Genomic DNA, 20,211 nt, shown 5'->3' with positions numbered 1-20,211 from the left:
AATAATGAAGCTTTAACTATCTTCTACCTGTTTTCTGATGATGTTTACCCAGTTTTATCTCATTCTAATGAGGGAACCAGAATACCTGCCCAAAAAGAATTGTTTTGCCTTTCCTAGTATGTTATTTTCACAGTTCATATCTTCCCCTGGGATGTCTATCATTTTTTTTTAATTTGTTAATTATATGTTTACATTTATTTATGCATGCAAGAGTAAGATTCATATAAAGTATTGGTCAGGATGGAGAGTAATGCTTTTAGGTTGAAAACTTCTTTTTCATAGATAAGGTAACTGCATCTAATGGAAAATTGATATTTGGGGTTAATTTTATTTATAATACAACAGGGTGTGAGACTGTGTATCTTTTAAAAGTATGGCATTCATCCAAGTTGCACTGTTAGATACTTAATTTACATTTTAGTAGACTTCTATTTTTCTTCTTAAAATTTTTAAATTTATTGGCCTTTCTTTTGTCCAGAAGGCACCTAGATCATTTAGGTGTATATGAGATGTTGCTATTGTTTTTCCAAAGTAGTGGTGATCAGTAGCTCATTTAAACATTTTGTCTTACAAATAGAATCAAACATCTCTCTTACTCAGTTAAATTATTAGTTGTGGATGAAGGACTTCATTATTTTTAATTGGGCCTTAAATGTGGAAATTAAAAAAGTTTTTTTTCAGAATTTCATTGACAGTGAATTTTTTTTAATTGAAAGGGACAAAAGATGATATTGTTCACCCTTTCTCTAGCTAATTTTAGTTCTTTCTGTTAGTACAATGTTTCAAGTTATTCTATGATTTAAATGTAGCAATAGGACCTGATGAATGAAACCTAGTTAGTCAGTGCCTTACAACTGTTTTCAGTTGTTTTTTCCTGAGAACAATATATATATCAGATCAGATCAGATCAGTCGCTCAGTGCTGTCCGACTCTTTGCGACCCCATGAACCGCAACACACCAGGCCTCCCTGTCCATCACCAACTCCTGGCGTTCACTCAGACTCATGTTCATCGAGTCGGTGATGCCATCTAGCCATCTCATCCTCTGTCGTCCCCTTCTCCTCTTGCCCCCAATCCCTCCCAGCATCAGAGTCTTTTCCAATGAGTCAACTCTTCCCATGAGGTGGCCAAAGTACTGGAGTTTCAGCTTTAGCATCAGTCCTTCCAAAGAAATCCCAGGGCTGATCTTCAGAATGGACTGGTTGGATCTCCTTGCAGTCCAAGGGACTCTCAAGAGTCTTCTCCAACACCACAGTTCAACAGCACCAATTCTTCGGTGCTCAGCCTTCTTCACAGTCCAACTCTCACATCCATACATGACCACAGGAAAAACCATAGCCTTGACTAGACGAACTTTTGTTGGCAAAGTAATGTCTCTGCTTTTGAATATGCTATCTAGGTTGGACATAAGTTTCCTTCCAAGGAGTAAGCGTCTTTTAATTTCATGGCTGCAGTCACCATCTGCAGTGATTTTGGAGCCCCGAATAATAAAGTCTGACACTGTTTCCACTGTTTCCCCATCTATTTCCCATGAAGTGATGGGACCAGATGCCATGATCTTCGTTTTCTGAATGTTGAGCTTTAAGCCAACTTTTTCACTCTCCACTTTCACCTTCATCAAGAAGCTTTTTAGTTCCTCTTCACTTTCTACCATAAGGGTGGTGTCATCTGCATATCTGAGGTTATTGATATTTCTCCCGGCAATCTTGATTCCAGCTTGTGTTTCTTCCAGTCCAGCGTTTCTCATGATGTACTCTGCATATAAGTTAAATAAACAGGGTGACAATATACAGCCTTGATGTACTCCTTTTCCTATTTGGAACCAGTCTGTTGTTCCATGTCCAGTTCTAACTGTTGCTTCCTGACCTGCATATAGGTTTCTTAAGAGGCAGGTCAGGTGGTCTGGTATTCCCATCTCTTTCAGAATTTTCCACAGTTTATTGTGATCCACAAGTCAAAGGCTTTGGCATAGTCAATAAAGCAGAAATAGATGTTTTTCTGGAACTCTCTTGCTTTTTCCATGATCCAGCGGATGTTGGCAATTTGATCTCTGGTTCCTCTGCCTTTTCTAAAACCAGCTTGAACATCAGGAAGTCCACGGTTCACATATTGCTGAAGCCTGGCTTGGAGAATTTTAAGCATTACTTTACTAGCATGTGAGATGAGTGCAATTATGCGGTAATTTGAGCATTCTTTGGCATTGCCTTTCTTTGGGATCAGAATGAAAACTGACCTTTTCCAGTCTTGTGGCCACTGCTGAGTTTTCCAAATTTGCTGGCATATTGAGTGCAGCACTTTCACAGCATCATCTTTCAGAATTTGGAATAGCTCAACTGGAATTCCATCACCTCCACTAGCTTTGTTCATAGTGATGCTTTCTAAGGCCCACTTGACTCCACATCCAGGATGTCTGGCTCTAGGTCAGTGATCACACCATTGTGATTATCTGGGTCGTGAAGATCTTTTTTGTACAGTTCTTCTGTGTATTCTTGCCATCTCTTCTTAATATCTTCTGCTTCTTTTAGGTCCCATACCATTTCTGTCCTTTATCGAGCCCATCTTTGCATGAAATGTTCCTTTGGTCTCTGATTTTCTTGAAGAGATCTCTAGTCTTTCCCATTCTGTTGTTTTCCTCTATTTCTTTGCATTGATCGCTGAAGAAGGCTTTCTTATCTCTTCTTGCTATTCTTTGGAACTCTGCATTCAGATGTTTATATCTTTCCTTTTCTCCTTTGCTTTTCGCTTCTCTTCTTTTCACAGCTATTTGTAAGGCCTCCCCAGACAGCCATTTTGCTTTTTTGCATTTCTTTTCCATGGGGATGGTCTTGATCCCTGTCTCCTGTACAATATTACGAACCTCATTCCATAGCTCATCAGGCACTCTATCTATCAGATCTCGTCCCTTAAATCTATTTCTCACTTCCACTGTATAATCATAAGGGATTTGATTTAGGTCATACCTGAATGGTCTAGTGGTTTTCCCTACTTTCTTCAGTTTCAGTCTGAATTTGGCAATAAGGAGTTCATGGTCTGAGCCACAGTCAGCTCCTGGTCTTGTTTTTGCTGACTGTATAGAGCTTCTCCATCTTTGGCTGCAAAGAATATAATCAATCTGCTTTTGCCAATAAACAGAAAAGAGAGGAGCTAAATTCAGTTTATCAAGTATTTATTATGTAGTGTGTATTAGATATCTTAGAAAAGGGAATTGAGTCAAAACATGAATTTTCCCCATTTTACTGATAAGAAAACTGAAGTCCAAGAAGCATGCTGTGAGATGAAGCTGGCATGAGAGCTGGTGTCCAGACAGACTGTGCAGGGCATATAGATCCTGGTCTCTAACCTGAAACCAAGTTTTTAACAAGACACAAGGCTGGACCCATTAAAAGGCATATGCAGTAATTTAATAAATATTGTTTACTTGATGACTTGGAAGGGCAGAGATGGGCTATAGTTGGATTTAGGGGATATTTAGGAGATAAAATGTAGGACTTGCTAATGTTTTGAATGGGGAGGGGTTAGGAGAAGCCAAAGATGGAGAAGCTCTATACAGTCAACAAAAACAAGACCAGGAGCTGACTGTGGCTCAGATCATGAACTCCTTAAGAAGTTACCAAATTCAGACTGAAATTGAAGAAAGTAGGGAAAACCACTAGACCATTCAGGTATGACCTAAATCAAATCCCTTATGATTATACAGTGGAAGTGAGAAATAGATTTAAGGGACGAGATCTGATAGATAGAGTGCCTGATGAACTATGGAATGAGGTTCATGACATTGTACAGGAGACAGGGATCAAGACCATCCCCATGGAAAAGAAATGCAAAAAAAGCAAAATGGCTGTCTGGGGAGGTCTTACAAAATACATGTGAAAAGAAGAGAAGCGAAAAACAAAGGAGAAAAGGAAAGATACAAGCATCTCAATGCAGAGTTCCAAAGAATAGCAAGAAAAGATACAAAAGCCTTCTTCAGTGATCAATGCAAAGAAATAGAGGGAAACAACAGAATGGGAAAGACTAGAGTTCTCTTCAAAAAAATTAGAGATACCAAGGGAACATTTCATGCAAAGATGGGCTTGATAAAGGACAAAAATGGTATGACCCTAACAGAAGCAGAAGATATCAAGAAGAGGTGGCAAGAATACACAGAAGAACTGTACAAAAAGATCTTCACGACCCAGATAATCACGATGGTGTGATCACTGACCTAGAGCCAGACATCCTGGAATGTGAAGTCAAGTGGGCCTTAGAAAGCATCACTATGAACAAAGCTAGTGGAGGTGATGGAATTCCAGTTGAGCTATTTCAAATCCTGAAAGATGATGCTGTGAAAGTGCTGCACTCAATATGCCGGCAAATTTGGAAAACTCAGCAGTGGCCACAGGACTGGAAAAGGTCAGTTTTCATTCCGATCCCAAAGAAAGGCAATGCCAAAGAATGCTCAAACTATCGCATAATTGCACTCATCTCACACACTAGTAAAGTAATGCTCAAAATTCTCCAAGCCAGGCTTCAGCAATATGTGAACCGTGAACTTCCTGATGTTCAAGCTGGTTTTAGAAAAGGCAGAGGAACCAGAGATCAAATTGCCAACATCCGCTGGATCATGGAAAAAGCAAGAGAGTTCCAGAAAAACATCTTTTTTTTTTTTTTGTGGTGCAGCAGAAATTTCCTTCTATAGTTTTTTTTTTTGTTTTTTTTTTAAACTTTGCAATATTGTATTAGTTTTGCCAAACATCAAAATGAATCTGCCACAGGTATACCCGTGCTCCCCATCCTGAACCCTCGTCCCTCCTCCCTCCCCATACCCTCCCTCTAGGTCGTCCCAGTGCACCAGCCCCAAGCATCCAGTATCGTGCATCGAACCTGGACTGGCAACTCGTTTCATACATGATATTATACATGATTCAATGCCATTCTCCCAAATCTCCCCACCCTCTCCCTCTCCCACAGAGTCCATAAGACTGTTCTATACATCAGTGTCTCTTTTGCTGTCTCGTACACAGGGTTATTGTTTCCATCTTTCTAAATTCCATATATATGCGTTAGTATACTGTATTGGTGTTTTTCTTTCTGGCTTACTTCACTCTGTATAATAGGTTCCAGTTTCATCCACCTCATTAGAACTGATTCAAATGTATCCTTTTTAATGGCTGAGTAATACTCCATTGTGTATATGTACCACAGCTTTCTTATCTATTCATCTGCTGATGGGCATCTAGGTTGCTTCCATGTCCTGGCTATTATAAACAGTGCTGCGATGAACATTGGGGTACATGTGTCTCTTTCCCTTCTGGTTTCCTCAGTGTGTATGCCCAGCAGTGGGATTGCTGGATCATAAGGCAGTTCTATTTCCAGTTTTTTAAGGAATCTCCACACTGTTCTCCATAGTGGCTGTAGAGTTCCCTTTTCTCCACACCTTCTCCAGCATTTATTGCTTGTAGACTTTAAAAAAACAAACAAACAAAAAAAAACATCTATTTCTGCTTTCTTGACTATGCCAAAGCCTTTGACTGTGTGGATCACAATAAACTGTGGACAATTCTGAAAGAGATGGGAATACCAGACCACCTGACCTGCCTCTTAAGAAACCTATATGCAGGTCAGGAAGCAACAGTTAGAACTGGACATGGAACAACAGACTGGTTCCAAATAGGAAAAGGAGTACATCAAGGCTGTATATTGTCACCCTGTTTATTTAACTTATATGCAGAGTACATCATGAGAAACGCTGGACTGGAAGAAACACAAGCTGGAATCAAGATTGCGGGGAGAAATATCAATAACCTTAGCTATGCAGATGACACCACCCTTATGGTAGAAAGTGAAGAGGAACTAAAAAGCCTCTTGATGAAGGTGAAAGTGGAGAGTGAAAAAGTTGGCTTAAAGCTCAACATTCAGAAAACGAAGATCATGGCATCCGGTCCCATCACTTCATGGGAAATAGATGGGGAAACAGTGGAAACAGTGTCAGACTTTATTTTTCGGGGCTCCAAAATCACTGCAGATGGTGACTGCAGCCATGAAATTAAAAGACGCTTACTCCTTGGAAGGAAACTTATGTCCAACCTAGATAGCATATTCAAAAGCAGAGACATTGCTTTGCCAACAAAAGTTCGTCTAGTCAAGGCTATGGTTTTTCCTGTGGTCATGTATGGATGTGAGAGTTGGACTGTGAAGAAAGCTGAGTGCTGAAGAATTGATGCTTTTGAACTGTAGTGTTGGAGAAGACTCTTGAGAGTCCCTTGGACTACAAGGAGATCCAACCAGTCCATTCTGAAGGAGATCAGCCCTGGGATTTCTTTGGAAGGACTGATGCTAAAGCTGAAACTCCAGTACTTTGGCCACCTCATGGGAAGAGTTGACTCATTGGAAAAGACTCTGATGCTGGGAGGGTTTGGAGGCAGGAGGAGAAGGGGACGACAGAGGATGAGATGGCTGGATGGCATCACTGACTCGATGGACATGAGTCTGAGTGAACTCCGGGAGTTGGTGATGGACAGGGAGGCCTGGCGTGCTGCGATTCATGGGGTCGCAAAGAGTCGGACATGACTGAGCGACTGAACTGAACCGAACCGAGGACAGCTTCAGTGATGGATTTCTGGCTTGAAAAGCAAATGAATAGAGGTGTCTCCAGAGGGGCATTTAGGGAATAAGTAAATAAGGAGGAAACAGATCATAAATTCAGTTTTTTAGCCAAGAAGAGAGCTAAAGTAGGCAATTAAAAGATAGTTCTAGTGCTAAAACGAAAAACCCGGGCTGGTGATTATCATTTTAGGAGTTGGTAACAAATTGAAGCCATGAACGTAGATGAGATCATCTTGAAAGAGTACAGCAAGAGGAACGTTTGTGTGGTTTAGAACAAGCCTCAACAATAAAAAGGCCATTAAAAGAAAAGTTGTTTCACAGAGGGGGAATGAGATGACTGGTTTAACCAGTGTTTTTAAGATTATACAGCAGAGAAACGGAGTTTCTAGGATTTCAGCTCTAGTCATTTTACATGGTCTACTTGTCAAGTACCAGAAGTACATTAATACATGGAAGTATTGGAGAATTGCACTTAGTGGTATCCTAAAAGATATAAAATTTGTTACTGAGATTGTAATCTGAATTATTTTTAACCATTTTTTTGTTTTTCTGTACTGTCCAGACTGATTTTAAAAGTGTAGATGGAGTGTACATTTTAAAATCTTAGCATTTAGTTCTATTCTGTGAATAGAAATGGTATATTTATTTCAAATCTATACTTTGGTTGTACCTTTTTATTTGTGCCTCATTTCCCGCCCACAAATAAGAATAAATTCAAATCAAAAATATTTTTCTACATAAGTTTTTTCTCTGCTTTCAATTTTGTGTCCCCATTGTCTTGACTTGCATATAATTGGTGCTTAATAAGTGTTTTCTGAATGTTGAATTAAGATTTTGGAAGAGTTAAAACAAGATTTTAATATTACATGTATTTTCTCTCATTTTCTCAGGATGGCTGGCTGTGGAGAAATTGATCACTCTATAAACATGCTTCCTACAAACAGGAAAGCAAATGAGTCCTGTTCTAATACTGCACCTTCTCTAACTGTCCCTGAATGTGCCATTTGTCTGCAGACATGTGTTCACCCAGTCAGTCTGCCTTGTAAGCATGTTTTCTGCTATCTGTGTGTGAAGGGAGCTTCATGGCTTGGAAAGCGATGTGCCCTCTGTCGACAAGAAATTCCCGAAGATTTCCTTGATAAGCCAACCTTGTTGTCACCAGAAGAACTCAAGGCAGCAAGTAGAGGAAACGGTGAATATGCCTGGTATTATGAAGGAAGAAATGGGTGGTGGCAGTATGACGAGCGCACTAGCAGAGAGCTGGAAGAGGCTTTTTCCAAAGGTAAAAAGAGCACTGAAATGTTAATTGCCGGGTTTCTGTATGTTGCCGATCTTGAAAATATGGTACAGTATAGGAGAAATGAACATGGACGTCGCAGGAAGATCAAGCGGGATATAATAGATATACCAAAGAAGGGAGTAGCTGGACTCAGGCTGGACTGCGATGCTAATACTGTAAACCTGGCGAGAGAGAGCTCTGCTGACGGAGCGGACAGTGTACCAGCTCAGAGCGGAGCTTCTGTTCAGTCGTCTTCTGTGAGGCCCCTGACGTCAGTAGACGGTCAGCTAACAAGCCCCGCCACACCATCCCCTGATGCAGGCACTTCTCTGGAAGACTCTTTTGCACATTTACAACTTGGTGGAGACAGCATAGCGGAAAGAAGTCATAGAGGGGAAGGAGAAGAAGAGCATGAATCACCATCTTCAGGCAGGGTACCAGCACCAGACACTTCGATTGAAGAAACCGAATCCGATGCCAGTAGTGATAGTGAGGATGTATCTGCGCTTGTTGCACAACACTCCTTGACCCAACAGAGACTTTTGGTTCCTAATCCAAGTCAGACAGTATCTGATCGATCAGTGGCAGCGGGTGGAACAGTGAGTGTCAGATCTCGAAGGCCTGATGGACAGTGCACAGTAACGGAAGTTTAAATAAAAGTTTTCAGATCCATGCTCAAGATGAAAATGGTTATCTGTAAATTTTTGCCCACGTAACATTATACTCATCCCCAGTAGTGCATTTTGGGAGTTGGGGTGGGAAGGGGTATGGGAAGGATAGACTTGTAATTAATATGTCTAACACATCTCTGTTGAGAAATTTATTTAATATAAAGAACTTGGGTGTTAATAGTTGAGAGCTGTTTAGTAATAACGCAGTTTTCTTGAGGTCTGTTTATTTTATAGTTTTTTAAAATACCTTCAGTTCTTTTGGCCAGCGTGTGTGTATTTGTGCATTAATGGTCCTCATCTGACTATTGCCTTGGTTCATATTTTTCTGCATGGATTGACGTAAAACCATTACCAAAATTTGGCACCTACAAGATGTCTGGTATCAGTATGAACAGAAAGCTTAAATAACGTGAGAACAAATGTGAATTTGGGGTTTTAAAATAACTACTTAACAGTAAAGTTACTGAAATGGAAATGTAAAGGAAACAGCTTATAACTTATGTTTCAGAATCTTGTTTGTAACACACTTCATAGCGTTCTCATAGGCTTTGCTGTCTAGTCCTTGTAGTTAAGAGGTTTCTCTTGATCCACATTTTTTTTTTGATTACAGACTTTATAATTTAATAAATATTAGAATTTATCAAAATTAATCTGTCTTTTGTTTGAATCTGGAAGGGAATGGGAAACATTTTGTGGCCAAAGATCACTAAAAGTGGTGATTTAAATTGGTCTATTCAGCTTACATGGCCACTTGCTCAGAAAAGTTTGATTTCTTCATAGAGAATATTTAAACAGTCTCCAGGGAATTTTCATGGAATAAATATGTGTGGAAATAAACCTAAAGCCTGTCTTAAATAACTTGATAGTAGAGGCTATGTATATACTGGGTTTTCCTTGCCAGTCTTCATTAATGGCTAGCACTTACATGAATTAAATGATAGGTTTATTTCTAAATAGCATTAGTAGACACAAACTCACTCAACACAAAATGTAGAATCTACAGCAAGGTTGGAAATGTTGGGTTAACTTGGTAATCCAGAATTTGATTCTGCAAAAAAGTAACATGAGTTTATCTTCTGTATTTTCCTAAATCAAAACAGCAGGATCATGTTGATGAAGCATATGCAAGTTGTCTTTAATACAATTTATCAAATGTGAATTGAATGTTACAATGGCAAGTATAAACTGGCATTAATAAAATCACCTTTTACCTCTTAGATTAGGACTTAATTGACTTAGTTTTTTTTTTAAGTCTGTATTACTAAGATCATAAAAGTTTGTCATCCATTATTATTAAATTTACTTTTAAATATAGCTAGTTATAAAAGAAGATGGCTACTTCTTAGGAAAAAAAGAAATCTGATTCATGTGTAACACAATGCTTCATGAGTCTCTGATCAAAGAAAATTTGATTACTACATAAACTATAGTAATTGCTAGCTTGGAAATTCTGGTGCATACAAATCAACTGGCCAATTTTGTAGAATCAACAGACTTTTTGTATGGTGGCCATCATTGTTTCATAGATAACCAAAAATAGAAATTAGTAATTATTTGAAACATCAAATAAGGTCCAAATACGTAGAAGGGTGGGGTGAGGAGCATCCTTAAAAGAAGGGCCAGTCCATGACTTCTTTAATGCAGCTGCATGGAGGGGAAGAAAAGGACGAATCATAACTTTGCGTATCTTCCTGTCCCCTGACCCCTTTACAATTTTGTTCTCTTAGCTTCATTACGTTATTTTTGTAAGTTATTTCCAGGTTAAGACAAGACAAGACTTTTTGAGAACACCAGGAATAGGTTTTGTGTAGTTTTTCCTTTCAAAAACTAGTCTTTGGGTATAGCCTAATAACTATCATGGGAATCTGGGAATTAATGATTATGTTTAAGCCCAAAGTGTTGTGTATTTTAGTTAGAGCTTCAGAATTACTTAGCAACTACCTGAATAAACTGAAAACTAGGCCAACTGAGTTCAAGTAGTCAAACAGCTGGTATACTACAAATACTAATACTACCTTCTAAGTAGTTTTGATATTCATATTTGGTATCATTCAACTTTTATCCATATTAATCATTGGGGTTTTAACTTGCGCGTTGACTCATTGGAAAAGACTCTGATGCTGGGAGGGATTGGGGGCAGGAGGAGAAGGGGACGACAGAGGATGAGATGGCTGGATGGCATCACTGACTCGATGGGCGTGAGTCTCAGTGAACTCCAGGAGTTGGTGATGGACAGGGAGGCCTGGCGTGCTGCGATTCACGGGGTCTCAAAGAGTCGGACACAACTGAGCGACTGATCTGATCTGATCTGATCTGATGTATTTTTAAAAATTATTTATTAAACTTTCCCTTCCTAGCAACAGCCTCTAAATTTGCTGGTCCACCCCAAACTGTTCCTAGAATATCTCTCTCTCTCTGTAATGCCTCCTCTAAACAAAGCTCTTTGCATGAAGAAACAGATTTTTTCAAAGCTCTGATTACTTCTGGTGGCCCTTTGATAAACTGCTGTAGCCACTCTTGTGCTTCTTTGAGACATTCGGTTTCATCTGAAGACGGCAAGATGTCGTCCACCATTCCTATATTTAATGCTTTTTCTGAATCCAGCTTAAGGGCCCCACTTAATACTTTGAGAGCTTGTCTACCGCCGATGATCTCAACCAGCCGGGTGGCACCGCCCCAGCTTGGTATTATGCCCATCTCCTTGTGGACAAATCTGATCTCACTCTCTGTAGTCATTAACCTGCAAAAAAAAAAGAAAAAAAAAACTAATTTAAAGTATGTATGCTTTAGTCACAAAGTACTACCTATTCATAATCTGACCTGAAATCTCATAGGTCTTTATAGGTAGCTGTGTCATTAAAAATAATGTTCAAAAAACCTGGCTAAGTATAGAATTCAATTTACTACATGGCATTTAGTGCTTCTGTCTGAAAACAAGGTCACCAATCTTGTGTTATCTTTTACTTTGCATATATGAATCTAATCTTGACGTTTATTCTGAAAACCCAATCTAAAGTAAGTGGTAGCCTAATGAGAAAACCTGGATTAAAGTGAATATATGGGAGTAGAAAATGTTAGGTGCATACTATAAAAAAAAATTATAATAAGTTCAAGTCATTAGTCCTTAGGGTAAAAATACTGTTTTCTAACTTGGGACTTGTTTTTTAGCTCCACTCTTCCCACAAGTATTTACTAAGCTCTATCAATGCCAGGTGGTCTCGATGCAGGACTACAGGAATAACCAAAATAAAATCTGCTCAGTTTACATTCCTGTTAGGAGAGAAAGACACTGAACAACAATATGATGTCAGTGGTGCTACATGCTACAAAGAAAACGGGGCAAGGGACTAGAGTATGAGGATACATGTGTTGGGTGTGTGCCATCTTATATGGAAAAGGCCTCTGAATTTTTGAGCAACTACCCAAGTGAGTGAGCAATGCAAAATTCTGGAAGGGAATTCCAGGAAGAGGCAATTACAAGTGCAAAGGCCTTGAAGCAGAACTGCTTAGTATCTCTGGGGACCAGGCTTATGTAGCAGGAATACAGCAAACAGAAATGGGGGATGAGATCAGAGCGAGCTTATAGGCACTTGGATAGGAGGTCAGATTTTATTTTTTAAGTGTGAGGCTCTTTAGGAGGAGACCGTCCAAAGGAGTAGTATCTGATTTATTTTGTAAGAGTTGCCTATTTAGCATTTAATAGCACACCAACTATTTAAGGAACTCTATGTTAACATCCTCGGAACAACCCTGGAGGTATAGTAATATGCTCATTTTGCAGACGGAAACAGAGGCAACAGATGAAATAAATAGCACACCCAAGGCCATGCAGCTATAGCAGGGACAGAATTTTAAATCCAAGCAAGTTAGCTTCCCCACGCATGCTCTAAACCTCCCACTACATACAATAGGTAACTAGGGGAGAGTGGAAGCGGGGATGCTAGTAAGAAAGCTGACAGTGGCTTGGGTTGGACTTGAGAGGGATGATTTCCTACAGCAGGGATTCATTTTCCCCAAATATTGGGACTTTTATGTACAGGATGATTAATCAAGTGGAACAATAAAAGGGAATAAACAAGGAGACTAGTAGGCACAGCAATCATTTACCAGTTAAATATGTGTATGCTGTTATTAATAGGCTGCATAAAGCCACAGTGTTTGGGGAATGCAGCCTATCAGTATTTTGACTGCATGCCTCTATGCATTCACTATTAAAATCTAATTTGGTTTAAAGGTCATGTCTGAATTTTAATTTTTTAAGAAAAATTATTGCTTTCAAGCTACTCATTACAAAAATGAAGACTAAGTTAGTTCTGCATTTCCCAAGTGTTCAATGCCCAGCTGCAGGTGGTTGGTTCTTTCAGCACCAAGAACAACAGACTCTCAGTCTCTGATCCTTTAATCAAGAGAAATATTCCAATAGAGAATTCTCACAAAAGCCTATTTACTAACCCACTGGGAAAGAGGACGTTCTTGGCAGCTGTGAATTCCTATGAGGGAAAATCTGCCTCAATTATGGACCACTGTTTTTAGAAGCAAACAGCCATGAAAGTAGTAGTTTTCAATAAATAATTTTCAAATGGGAGGAAGAAGGAACCAAGTGTCTTAAGAATCTGAACTAGCCCCAAATTGTGAGGGAAGAACAGCTTCGTTAAACAGAAATCAAGGTCAAAAGAAAGTAGAAATTACAGTAATGTCTAATAACTGGGAAATAATATTATTAATGTTGAAAATCCTATAAAGCTTTTCACAGATAAAATTGTCACAATTCCTAATTATGCCCTGGAACTGACATTGATGGCTCAGAGCTATGTCTACAATACAAAGAAGGACTATGTCAGGAAAAAATTCACTTAAAATCATCTGAACATAAAAGCTGGTTAAAGTCCTAGATGTTGGGCTAATGCAGATGAACTTACGACAACAAAAGTTATTATGTATAAAACATATATATATTTGGAATTGCTTGTAAAGAATGCCTTCTAAAGCCACTTCCCTGGTGGCTCAGATGGTTAAGCATCTGCCCACAATGTGGGAGACCCGGGTTTGATCCCTGGGTCAGGAAGATCCCCTGGAGAAGGAAATGGCAATACACTCCAGTACTCTTGCCTGGAAATCCCATGGACAGAGGAGCTTGGTAGGCTATAGTCCATGGTCGCAAAGAGTCGGACACGACTGAGCGACTTCACTTCTCCTGAAGAATAACATCATCTTTATACTGGTTGTTTTCCTTTTGCCACGTTTTATAAGGTGAGGTATCACTTGTAAAGAACGCTAACAAATCCTGAGGCTGTCCTTGTATAAATACCTGTTGTCATCAAACTCTGACATCCATTCTTTATACGTCATGCCTAGGGTGTACTTGTGAACTGAAGTGCATATTACATTAGAAAATAAGACCAAAAATTTTATTAGTGACGAACACAAAGTAGTTTAACAATGAGAGAAATATGGGACATTTAGATGATAACCCTTCACAAGACTCTTTATTAATCTAAAAGTTCAAGTTTAAATATAAAATTTTCAATGGTGATAATCAGAATTTATGAAGAAAATGTCCCATCAACAAGATGTATCCAAAATTAGAAACTTCTTCCTAAGAGCCCTTACAAGATTATACACGAATTCCTGCTAGTTTAGATGCAGTTATCTGGCACCATGTATAATGTAGTTTCCTGCAAGTGATAATCTATTAATCTATGTAGAAAACTGGAAGACCCAAATCTTAAGATTCTGAAGCCCTATAGCAGACTCATTAAACCATATTAACTCTCTTAGAATTTTGACAAGTAGAATTATAAGTATCCTCTGACTGTTAGTGTCATTATCGTTGGCAAGGTTGAAAATCTCCTGTGACACCCACTGAGAGGGGTGATGAGGAAATTAATCTAACCTGGATATACCTGGTGTTGTGGTATGGATACATCAGGAAAAACTAACCATAACTTGGAAGAGAGTATCTTTTGACAGGTGTTGCAAAGTCAATGTTGATACCTGAAAAGACTGTTCATTGTGCTACTAATTTCTGATGAGTTGAGCTATAAGTTTCAGGACTTTGAACAAACTTATTCAAGAAAAACAATTACCAAATTGTATTAAAATAGGAAACTTTTTCCCAAAAGTTATTTTTTTTAAGTGTTAAAAATGTTTATTATTAAAGAAAGGTACTTTTCATGAACTAAATGGCAAAGAAATGAGAAACAAATAGATAACTGCACTGGGGAAGAATATAACTTAAGCCAGACTACCAGGCCTGACCACTAGACCGGCTGCATTTTACACCTTGTAAAACACAGCAGAGACCAAAGACTCAATGGTATAAAGAGGAGCAAGAGTAGATTATTTAACATCCCTGGGCCTCTGTATGCTTGTCCAGCAAATAGATATAAAGATAATATTTATGCCTTAGAATTTCTATGAGTACTACAATAAATGAGTTAATATATGAAAGTTACTTAGGACATATATACACCACAATTCTGTTAATCCTAGAGGAACTTGCTTATACATATATTTTAAAAAAAATCAGTGTGGGACTTCCCTGGCAGTTCAGTGGTTAAGACTTCACCTTTCAGTGCAGGGTATGTGGCTTTGATCCCTCATTAGGGAGCTAAGATTCTAACATGCCTCCTGGCCAAGAAATCAAAATATAAAACAAAAGCAATATTGTAACCAATTCAATAAAGACTTTAAAAATGGTCCACATCAAAAAAAAAAAAAAAAGTGTGAAATTTTCTGCCTCTGCCACATCTATAGAACACAGTATTATTTATACTTTTATTTGGTATATAAAAACTATGTATTTTATAGCCTCACAGTACACGTATTACATTCTCTGTGTACTAGCTTTCATTATTATCAAGTTGGTTGCCTTAACAGGTAAGTCACTACAAATAATAGCAGTGTTTCTGCTAGAATGGCATTATAAAGTTTTTTGCTGGACTAAAGTCATTCAATCCCTAAAGTATTGAAATGTAAAAGAGCTATACTTGCACTGGAAGCCCAGCAAATAATGATACACTGCTGCTGCTGCTACTAAGTCACTTCAGTCGTGTCTGACTCTGTGCGACCCCATAGACAGCAGTCCACCAGGCTCCCCCGTCCCTGGGATTCTCCAGGCAAGAACACTGGAGTGGGTTGCCATTTCCTTCTCCAATGCATGAAAGTGGAAAGTGAAAGTGAAGTCGCTCAGTCTTATCCCACTCTTCGACCCCATGGACTGCAGCCCACCAGGCTCCTCCATCCATGGGATTTTCCAGGCAAGAGTACTGGAGTGGGGTGCCATCGCCTTCTCTGAATGATACACTATCTTTCCTCAATATCTGTTAACGGAGACTACAAACTATATACAATTCTTAATTTCCAAATAAAGGTAGAAATAATACTGTGTTCCGTTATAGATATGACTGAAGTGGAAGATTCCAAGTTGATTTTTTTTTAAAAACATAGAAATAGACATACACCTAAGACTAACTTAAGGAATATTGTGCAATATAAGTAAAAGCATAAATATTTAAAATTTTAAAGACAGCAGTCCTGTTATAAAATTAAATCACATGATATCATAAATTTAAAGTCCGGAATCATTGATTTAAATAAACTTTTAGGGTCAGAAATTGCTGGTCGTTTACATGACATTAAGAACAAACCAAATACAACAAAGCAAACTGTAGTGACGTGAGAAATACAGTACATAAGCAGCAACATCTCTGACCACAAACAATACTTTTTAGAATCATGCCTTGAACACAGACACTTATTTATTTTTGTGCGTACCTTCCTGGCATTTTCTTCCTCCTGTTGTCTATCACATCACAGGCAAATTACAGGAAAGAGAGGGAAAGATCTCAAAGATCCTCCCCTTATCTCACCTTTCTGATTTCCTGCTCTTAGCTGACTGGTCTCATGAGGCTCCATGTACTTTATGTAAAGAGACTGCTTGAGTAAGAAGTATGTGGTTGAATGAAGTTTTTTTCTATTTGTGCGTGGGCGCATTTGTGTGTGATGGTGGTGGTACAGTGAGAGAGCAACAGACAGGAGAATGTTTGGGGAGTATAAAGTCTGATTTTAGTATTCAGTTGTAATCCTAGCATGCTCAGAGAAGGGGATGTTCTTGATACCACAGGCTCTGAAGTAAGACTTTTCACATAAAACAGTGATAACTACAGAAAAAGCAACATGCACAGGAAATGTGACTGCTTCCTGAGCTGGACATCTCATATTCAGAATACAGGCACTGCCACAGCAAAAATGGAGTTTGCTTTTTAATGACTCTGGGATGTGTTGGTTGGGGGGTGTGTGTGTGTTTGTGTGCACATTTGTGCAAGTATGAATATTATGTTGTATTTCATGTTTGACTTATTAGGTTAGTATTTTAAGAAAAGGGCTATGTACAGTAGCTCCCTTGGGACAAGCCTGTTTACAGCTCCCTTTCTTTGTAATATACTTTGAACTAAAAGGTAGCAGCTGGAAATGCTAATACCTTTGGCTGAGAGTTATTTATATTCGTAAAATCAATGTTCAAGATTGAAAACAAATTAAATAACAGGCTCTAAATTGCATAATTGAGAATTTTATTCCTCTAGGGAGATGACGGAATAAAAATGTGTTTTTCATCCAGTGTATAAACAGCAAAATCTTAAGATACTCCAAAGAAAAACAAAAAGAAAATGCACACAATTCACACAGATACACATCAATGAATATATGAAAATTTATGCCTCACCAAAACTTTAAAAAACACAAAATAAAATTTAATTTTTGATTATTAAAGTTAGAAGAGAGCTTTTAAAAGAGTAATACTTATAGTAAAAAGGATGCTCTCAAATAGACACTCATATACTGCTGGTCGTAGCATAAACTAGCAGAATCTTTCCTGGAGGGTAACTTGGCACTATATATCCAAACTTTCAAACATGTTCACATTCTTTGACTAAGTACCTGAAATACTTAGTAAGTGTTAGGATTTATAGAATAAATCAAAGAAAATAATCCAAAATGACAAAGCCTTACATATAAGGCAGTTATCACAGCATTAATCATGATAGAGGAAAATTAGAAACAGCCAAAAGAGGATATTTTAGTACATCCAAACTGATGGGATATTTTAAAAAATTTTAAATTCATATTTTTCAAGTACACAAGTGATATGGGAACACTGTCATTAAATATAAAATATAGGTCATATGATCCTAATTTTTTAAAAACAGAAAATTATGTCTATTTTAAAAAGATATGAAGAAAGCACACTGCAGTGCTACTGCTAATTACCTTTGGCTGCAACTTTAATTTTTATGCTATAGCTAACTCTATATTCTTAAAATTTAATATACAGTAAGGTATATTTTATTATTATAATATTTACAATATGTTCAAAGTAAGTATTTTCAAAACAATCTTCCCTGGTGGCTCATATGGTAAAGAATATGCCTGCAGTGTGGGAGACCCAGGTTTGATCCCTGGGTCGGAAAGATCTCCTGGAGAGGGGAATGGCTACCCACTCCAGCATTCTTGCCTGGAGAATCCCACGGACAGAGGAGCCTGGCGGGCTATAGTCCATGGGATCACAAAGAGTTGGACACGACTGAATGACCAACACACAAAGTAATCTAGAACGTTGCTATTCAATGAGTGGTCTGTGAACCAGTAATATCAGCATCAACTCAGGCTTCACCCCTGAGATGAAATCAGAACTGCATTTCAACAAAATCCTCAGGTGATTCATATTCCCCAGAATGCACAAAATATCCTTTTACAATAGAAAGCACAATAAACATTTTTAAAGTATCATTATCTGTGTTACTTTCTATTGATGTTATCACACGAACTTAGTGGCTTATAAGCATTATCTCAGTTCTGAACATGAAGAGCTCTGCCAACTAAGTGCAGTGCACGACCCTGCAGTAGAGGGAATGTCAGGAGTGCTATAAAGGACATCACTGCCAAACTGACACAATTACAATATGGATAGTATATTAGATAAAGTATGGCATCAATGTTAAATTTCTTGCATTTGACAACTGTGTGCTGTGGTTATATAAAGAACACTCTAGTTCTTCATTACAGTATAGTCAGTTACTATATGGACTCTTGCTGACAAAGGTCCATCAGGTCAAAGCTATGGTTTTTCCAGTGGTCATGTATGGATGTGAGAGTTGGACCATAAAAAAGGCTGAGCGCTGAAGAATTGATGCTTTTGAACTATGGTGCTGGAGAAGACTCTTGAGAGTCCTTTGGACTGCAAGGGGACAACCAGTCAGCCCTAAAGGAAATCAGCCGTGAATATTCATCGGAAGGACTGATGCTGAAGCTGAAGCTCCAATCCTTTGGCCACCTGATGTGAAGAGCCGACTCATTGGAAAAGACCCTGATGCTGGGAAAGACTGAGGGCAGGAGGAGAAGGGGAAGACAGAGGATGAGATGGCTGAATGGCATCACTAACTCAATGGACATGAGTTTGAGCAAACTCCGGGAGTTGGTGATGGACAGGGAAGCCTGGCATGCTGCAATCCATGGGGTCGCAAAGAGTCAGACACAACTGAGCAACTGAACAACTAGTTCTTAAAAGAAGAATATATATTTGTGTGTGTGTGTGTGTGTGTGTGTGTGTGTGTGTGTGTGTATAAAGGAGTAAAAGGGTAAGATGTTTGCAACTTACTCTCAAATTTCTCATAAAAAATCATTTTACATATATATGTGTGTGTATATATATAAAACATACATATACACACACACATAAGAGGTGAAAAACAGAACAGCAAAATGTTAAAAATTGGTGAAGTTACATTATAATATGGTGCAGGGAGTCTTTGTCCATTCCACAACTGGTGCCAGGATCCCTCACAGATACCAAATCCTCAGATGCTTAATTTCCTTATATAAATTGGTGTAGTATTTTTATATAACCTGTACACATCCTCCCATATAGTTTAAATCCCTCTAGATTACCCACCAGGGCTTCCCTGGTGGCTCAGACAGTAAAGCGTTTGTCTGCAATGCAGGAGACCCAGGTTTGATCCCTGGTTTGGGAAGAGCCCCTGGAGAAGGAAATGGCAGCCCACTCCAGTATTCTTGCCTGGAAAATCCCATAGACGGCAGAGCCTGGTAGGCTACCGTCCATGGGGTTGCAAAGAGTCTGACACGACTGAGCGACTTCACTTTCACTTTTCTTTCAGATTACTTGTACCTAATTCAGTGTAAAAGTAACATCAGTAGTTGCAAGCACATGGCAAATTCAAGTTTTGCGTTTTGAAATTTTCTGGAATTTTTTTCCAGAGTATTTTCAATCCTTGGTTGAAATCTTGAATTTGGAACCCACAGATACAGAGAGCTGACTGTAAATTCAAACCAAAAGCACAATTCCAATTTCTCTCTTATACCAAATTAAGTAGCAAAAACTGAATTAAACTGTTGACATGTTTCTGACTGCCAAAAGTTGATGCTGAAAACTCAAGCAGTTTGAGTTTGTAATTTTCTATTTTCTAGGATATTTCTGAGAGATTTTCCTTCCTTTCCCCTTCCCTCTCACACCCCCTTCCTTTTGTTGAATGATAGGGCATAAGACAAGGGGAATCAAGGAATGAGTGTTCTAAGTACCTCCTAAAGCACACTCTAGAATCTTGAGCTTGAAACCAATCTAAGAAACTATAATATAACAACACATTAAGTAATTTTTGT

At 38.5% G+C, this 20,211-nt stretch overlaps 2 protein-coding genes across 3 annotated transcripts in view; one reads left to right on the top strand and one right to left on the bottom strand.

Annotated features, from left to right (window-relative positions):
* RNF146 (ring finger protein 146) overlaps positions 1-20,211 on the top strand; it is a 48,187-nt gene that overhangs the window by 18,176 nt on the left and 9,800 nt on the right. The window contains exon 3 of one of the 2 annotated variants that reach the window (XM_061427341.1): positions 7,476-8,551. The exons of the other annotated variant lie outside the window; for it this stretch is intronic. Within the exon in view, the coding sequence (XP_061283325.1) occupies positions 7,476-8,517 (1,042 nt within the window). The 3' untranslated portion in view covers positions 8,518-8,551. Of the gene's footprint in view, positions 1-7,475; positions 8,552-20,211 lie in introns of those variants that run through there. 2 annotated transcript variants of the gene reach the window in all.
* Positions 9,646-20,211, bottom strand: part of ECHDC1 (ethylmalonyl-CoA decarboxylase 1) — a 53,169-nt gene continuing 42,603 nt past the window's right edge. Inside the window, exon 6 of the mRNA XM_061427342.1 lies at positions 9,646-11,275. Coding sequence (XP_061283326.1) covers positions 10,867-11,275 — 409 coding nt within the window. The 3' untranslated portion in view covers positions 9,646-10,866. The remainder of the gene's footprint in view (positions 11,276-20,211) is intronic.

The sequence above is a fragment of the Bos javanicus genome, chromosome 9, assembly GCF_032452875.1.
Source record: "Bos javanicus breed banteng chromosome 9, ARS-OSU_banteng_1.0, whole genome shotgun sequence".
In the NCBI taxonomy this organism is placed as follows: Eukaryota; Metazoa; Chordata; class Mammalia; order Artiodactyla; family Bovidae; genus Bos; species Bos javanicus.
This window is presented reverse-complemented; position numbering and strand designations above follow the sequence as displayed.